This window comes from Cicer arietinum, chromosome 3 (assembly GCF_000331145.2).
Source record: "Cicer arietinum cultivar CDC Frontier isolate Library 1 chromosome 3, Cicar.CDCFrontier_v2.0, whole genome shotgun sequence".
NCBI lineage: Eukaryota > Viridiplantae > Streptophyta > Magnoliopsida > Fabales > Fabaceae > Cicer > Cicer arietinum.
This window is the reverse complement of record NC_021162.2, coordinates 45,025,551-45,032,486: the sequence shown is the minus strand read 5'-3', so window position 1 is coordinate 45,032,486 and position 6,936 is coordinate 45,025,551. Positions and strand designations below refer to the sequence as shown.

General features: G+C 29.8%; 1 protein-coding gene across 1 annotated transcript; it reads left to right on the top strand.

Moving 5' to 3' along the window:
• The first annotated feature begins 5,687 nt into the window (after positions 1-5,687).
• LOC101503844 (putative expansin-B2) lies at positions 5,688-6,495 on the top strand. Its single transcript, XM_012712100.1, has 4 exons — positions 5,688-5,736; positions 5,851-5,862; positions 5,960-6,058; positions 6,236-6,495. The coding sequence occupies exons 1-4, from the start codon at positions 5,688-5,690 to the stop codon at positions 6,493-6,495; spliced, it is 420 nt and encodes a 139-aa protein (XP_012567554.1).
• The last annotated feature ends 441 nt before the right edge of the window (positions 6,496-6,936 follow it).

Genomic DNA, 6,936 nt, shown 5'->3' with positions numbered 1-6,936 from the left:
TTTTAAGAAAGTATTCCTTTCTTTTACAAGTGATACAATATGATTTGAATAAGAATAAGGAAAGGTATATTGATAAACAATCCAGTAACAATTCAAGTACTTGAGAACCTTTCTTAATGATATGAAAATGAAATGCAAGTACTTTGTAAAAAATCAGAATTTGTTCAAAGTTGTTCAAAGTATTGATTCAAGGATTGTGTGTTGTTTGATCTGAAGTTATGGGGTATTTATACTCCATAAGCATCTCTTCAGATTCGTGGCCATTGATCCAAGAGGTTTGATGAAAGAATACAATGATTTGGAGCCATTCGAGATCTGAAAAATTGTATTGCTTCCAGTTGTATTCGAATACAGGATGTGTGTATTCGAATACACCTCTTTGTAACGTTCAAAAATATTCAAAAATTACACCTTGTATTCGAATACACATGTGTGTAGTCGAATACAGATTAGTGAAAATTTGCCACTGACTTACTTTGTATTCGACTACAGAAGGTTGTAGTCGAATACATATATGAGGATTTTGGCCACTGACTTGATGTGTATTCGACTACACATAGTCGTAGTCGAATACAACTTTGAGACTTTTGCTTCTGACTTGCTTTGTATTCGAATACAAGATGCTGTATTCGAATACACTTATGTATTTTGTCAAAAATATGATTTTTAAGACTTTGTTAATGTTGTTTTGACTTTTTGAAAATACTTTAAATGCATATGTAAATATGACTTGTTCTCATGTAATTGAAATATTGGTTTGTATCATATACCTTTACATTTTAACATTTAATGTTTGGATTTGAAGCTTATTAATGAAGATATTTGATCTTCTTTTTGATCTTGTTGCATTGACCATAATTGTTGATCTTTGTCTTCATCAAAAACATGTAGTTTTACACACACACACACACACACACACACACATATGTTAGTAAAATATAATATTTTACATCACTCATTTAACATGAGCTACAAAGATAATTGTGGCCATATTTTGTAAAGTAGGTTTTGGTCTTGACTTTCATACAAACCAAATTTTTAATGTTCGAAGAGTATCCTTCTGGAACTTTAACTTCGTGTAGAAATTTACATAAAACAATTTTTTCCTTTCTAGATAGAGTATGAGCGGCTGGAGGTAGATATGTGCGATTTCCTTTCTTTACTGGAGCCAGTTCATTTCTTATTCCCATATCGACCAAGTCCAATCTTGCATTGACGCCATCTTTAGACTTTCCTGGAACATTGAGTAACGTACCAATAACACTTTCAAATACATTTTTTTCAATATGCATCACATCGAGGAAATGTCTTATATACAATGACTTCCAATATGGCAATTCAAAGAAAATTGACTTTTTCTTCCACCCAGTTTTCACCAGCTCTCCCGCAAAAGGTTTGCCAAATTTATTGGTCAAACCTTGTACTTTTTCAAGTATTTGATATTCAGTCGGTGCTAAAGGAGCTTTACCTTCCTCTGATTTTCCATTGAATGCATTTCTCCACCCACGATACTGATGACTATAAGGTAAAAATCTACGATTTCCAAGAAACACATTCTTCTTACAATGTTTCAACCGCATCCAATTTGTACTCTCTTCACATATAGGACATGCACACTGACCTTTAATGCTATATCCTGATAAATTACCATATGCTGGAAAATCATTAATTGTGCCGAACAACATAGCCCTCAAATTGAAACATTCTTTCTTATACCCATCGTAAACTTCCACACCTGTCTCCCACATAAGTTTTAAATCTTCAATTAAAGGAGTCAAGTATACGTCGATATCATTCCCCGGTTGTTTGGGTCCATAAATTATCAGAGACAATATCATAAACTTACGCTTCATACATAACCATGGCGGTAGGTTATAAATCAACAAAATCACAGGCGACATGCTTTGTGAGATGCTTTGAAGACCATGTGGATTCATTTCATCAGTAGAAAGTGCAAGTCTTAGATTTCTTGACTCTATCCCGAATTCAGGATAGTCGTGATCAATTTTTGTCCATTGTGGGGAATCTGCAGGGTGTCGAAACTTTTCATCTCTAATTCTTTCATCTGCATGCCATGTCAAGTGTTTTGCATCTTCTTCACTGCGATACATGCGCCTAAATCTTTGTATTATAGGAAAATACCACACGACTTTTGCTGGAGTAGATTCTTTCTTCTTATATCGAGAGACATTGCATTTTGGAAACGCCTTTAATAATTAATATTCATTTCGAAATAAAATGCAATCGTTAGGACACGCATGAATCCTTTTATAACTCATGCCAATAGAGCACAAAATCCGTTTAGCCTCGTAGGTTCGACTCGGAAGTTCATTATCATCTGGCAACATATCTTTTAAGAGTGTTAATAATTATGTGAAGCTTTTATTAGACCATCCATTATTCACATTTAAGTTGTACAACTTTAATATCGCCGACAGTCTTGTGAATTTAGTACAACCATTATATAATGGTTTCTCTGCATCACTCAACAAACTCTCAAACATTTTAGGACAATCCCAAAGATCTTCTTCAACTGCTTTTGTAATCTCCTCAACTCGGTTCGGCTCATATGTATCTGTATCGAAGTCAGTTGAAACATATGTCAATCCATTCTCAAAATTAATGTTTCCTTTTTTTTTCTCACCATGTCTTATCAAACATGTATAGCTTTGATCAATTCCATTCCATACTAAATGTCCTTCCAATTCATCTTCTCTAACATGTTTTCCAAAACAACATTTTAAACAAGGACAAACGACTCTATTTGGATCTTTTGCATTCTTCACTACAAACTCAACAAACTCCTTCACTCCACTTTCATACTCTTTTGACAATCGATTGACAGACATCCATTTCTAGTCCATATTATATGACCTATATAAATGCAGTTACAAAAATAATAAGCTACTGATAACATCAACCATTATGTAACAATTCCAAAACAAAAAAGATTTCAAAACAGAACAGATCAAAAAATTTCAAAAAAGAAAAGATTTTATATGATTTATTATGTAACAATTTATTAGTTTTCGTGATAACAACAAATTAATAAATACAGTACCTGAGACAACGTATCCAATTTTTTTATAAAGGAGGAGCAGTAGATGGCCGCACAATACGTAGAGGAGAAGACGGTTCCTAGAGTATAGGAGATGAGGGTTCGTAAATTTGTTTTTATTTATTTAAAGTAAATAATTTTTATAAGGCTTTTACAACGCTTGTAACAAAATCGCTCTAATAGGTCATTTAATTATTTGAAAGCGCAAGTCTTTTACAACGTTTGTCCAAAAAACGTTGTAAAAGCTATGTAACATCAGGTGGGAGCGCTATATTTTACAGCGCTGTAAAACGTTATGTGAGGGCGCTTCATTTTACAGCGCTTGTGAACAAGCGTTGTAAAAGCCTTGTAAACATTATACGGAAGCGCTATATGACCCTACAACAGCGCTTGTCAAAAAAGCGTTGTTATATCCTCCGTTTTTTTTAAAATATATTTACAACAGCGCTTGTATTTAATAAGCGCCATAAAAGATGCACTATAAAATGTAATTTTTGGATTTAGTCCCCGTAAAATCAGACACAATCGGTTTTGGTCCCTAAGAAAAAAGCTAATAAACTATAATGACACGTCGATCTATAAATACACACTAACACATCATCTTTTATGATATATTAAAAATTAAAATATTTTATATTATTAATTAATAAATTTATTTATTGATCATTTAAGAGTTAGTGATATTTTATAAAGAGAATATGAATAAAAATTAAAAGAAGGGTTTAAGGGTTTTAGAAAACTCTTTATTCTTTTAATATTGATTTGACGTTTGGGACCAAAGTTGACCATATCTGATTTTACAGAAAGTAAATCCAAACAAAAAAACTTACCAGAATTACAATAAAAAATTGTTATATTTACAGAGACCAAATACATATTTAAACATTGTCCATATACTATGTTATATGCTTGAATATTGATGTACATTTAATTTACACGACTCTGCTTAATTATATCTTTTAAAATGGTGGGCCGCCTTCATTTGTTTCTCATGTAGTTGCTTGCACACTACATGTATAGATAGATGATGAGATTACAAGAAAAACATTGCCAACAAAGAGGAGGCATAACGATTAGTATGACGCCAACGCTTTAGATAGTTAAATATTTATATTTTACTGTGATCATGTTAGTCAACTATTTATATCTATAATGTTTTTTTTTATTAAATTCGAAATATATTCACCTAAAATAGTTAAAATTTAAAATATTGCTTCTTTGCCTTTTATGTACATCACCATTTACGTATGCATTTAATAGTTTTCTGGATGATTAGTTTTATTAATTTTCTAGAAGGGCCTTGACATGATGCCATGTCATCAATTTTGTGTAAGGATGTACGAGAGAGGAAAATGATCCCATGAATGGCACGGGTCCACGTATGTTTTTTGCAAGAAAAATTATATAAACTATGTTGGTATTAAGGAAAACGGCTAAATTACATCTGTGGTCCTTTAACTTAGTTTCAGGTAACGTTTTAGTCCTTTATCTTTTTTTTTTCCCGACTTGGTCCTTTATTTTAATTTTTAGTGACAATTTGATATTTTATGTTTTAAAATTTCAACAATGTTATCCTTTTTTATACAAAAATTCAAAAAAAATTTCAATCAAAACTCATAAAATTAATTATATTCTTCAATATAATACAAATTTCATCAAATTCGTAATGCAAATCTTCAAATAAACTCATATTTTCATACTTTATTTGATATTGTTAGGAATAAAGGACTAAATCGGGATAAAAAAAAGATAAAGGACTAAAATGTTACCTGAAATTAAGTTAAGGGACCATGAATGTAATTTAGCCTAAGGAAAACATTATCATTATAAGTTTATAAAACATAATTTATAAAAACATTCTATTTAAGAATTATAAGTTTTTCAAAAAGCAATTGTAAAAATTTGGATATTTTTTATCTAAAAATGAAATAATAAAGAAATTCGTAAACAATAGTGATATTTTGAATTTAAAATCTAGACACGACATTTAATTTTATAATTCCAACATTTTCCTGTTGAGTTGGATCTTACGGATATTTAAATTTTGATCTAATTATTTAGTTAATTTTATTTATTAATTTTGAAATATATTCACTTAAAAACCTTGAAAATTTGAAATAATGCCATTTAATTTAATTGAATACCTTTATGTACATCATCATTTAAGTATGTATTCAATAGATTTTTGAATGCATTGGTTTTCTTGCTTTTTAGAAGGGCCTTCAAATGATGCTATATCATCAATTTTGTGTGGAGGATGCATGAAAGAGCTTAGAACATATCTTCGTATTTTTAATACAATAGATACAATATATCCTTTATTTGAATAATCGTATTTCTTTACTTCCCTCTAATTAATCAAAAAGATTCTAGAGCCATTTTTCTGTAAAATAAAATGTACTTTAATAAATAAAACTCATTTTATTATTGAAATTTATATAATTAAGTAATTTTTAAAAAATATTTTCAAAACTAAAATTAAACATTTAAAAGAATAGGTACAGAGTAATTTGTAATTTTTAGTCAAATAACTAAAAAAATTGAGCCATTTCTCTCTATAAATATCAGACTAGCCTTATTCCCATAACCACATAGTGTACGTACAAAATCTCAGTGGTTTTGTGAAGATATGGCTCATACACTTAAATGTGCATTCTCTCATATACTCATCCTTGTAGGTTCACTCTCAATATTACTAGTGACCCCTTCCTCTTGTTTTAGTCCCAACAAAGTTGTTAATGTTACTTCATCTAATTCTAATTATACCAATTAGTTTTGTTCTTCCATAATAGATATAAGTGAAGGTATATTTAGTAAATATATATATACAAAATTAATATATATAGTTTTAAATTCCATAATTGAAAAAATTCAATGACTATATATTTGATGATTATGTAGGTGGTGCTTGTGGATATGGAAAAGCTGTTGGACAACCTCCATCATCTTCAATGATATCAGCCGGAAGCCCTCTCATCTATCAATCGGGCAAAGGCTGTGGTTCTTGTTATGAGGTGCTAATAATTAATACAACTACTGCCTCAAAATAACAATTATAATAAAATTATTATTACTAAAATAAAGTAAAAATAATAACAACCAAAATTCAAGATACAAAAATAAATTCCAATTTTAACATGTAAATTAAAATTTTATCAACATAATTTTTTTTACTAGATTTTATCAACATAATTTGGAAATTGTTTATTTCTATACGTAACATTGTTATTAATGGGGATGGTGATCTTAAAAAAGTTGAACTTATGGAAGCATTTGGCTACACTTGGGTTACAATGCAACAATCATGGGGTGCTGTTTGGAAATATAATAAACAGTCACTACTAAGAGCACCATTTTCTATTAGGCTAACCACAATTGAGTTTGGGAAGATATTTGTAGCAAAGAATGTGATCCCGGCGGGTTGGAAGCCTGGTTAGACTTATAGAGCACTTGGAAATTTTATTTAAGCTTTAAATGTATGTTAATTACATTAATAATTGGATTATCAAATTATAGTCTTATATCTTAATCAAATCAAGTCATTCAAAGTGGACTTTCGATTATCTCTCAATTATTTTGAAAATGAAAAAGATGTTAGTATTTCTTGTTTGGAAAAACTAAATATAACTATCTCAATAATATGAAATATTTTTTTCTATCTATGCAGACAAATTGTCAAAACTTTCACTATAATGATTAATTGCTACACTAGAGTCTTCCTAGTAACACTAGGGAACATCAATCAACAATAGCCATCACCAAAGATGGAAATCAAATAAAATGACAAATAACCTTGCACTAAAGTGAATATTACAAAGTAACTACTATAGAAAGTAAAAATACTAAGACTATATATTAAAATGACAAACTCAATGGTA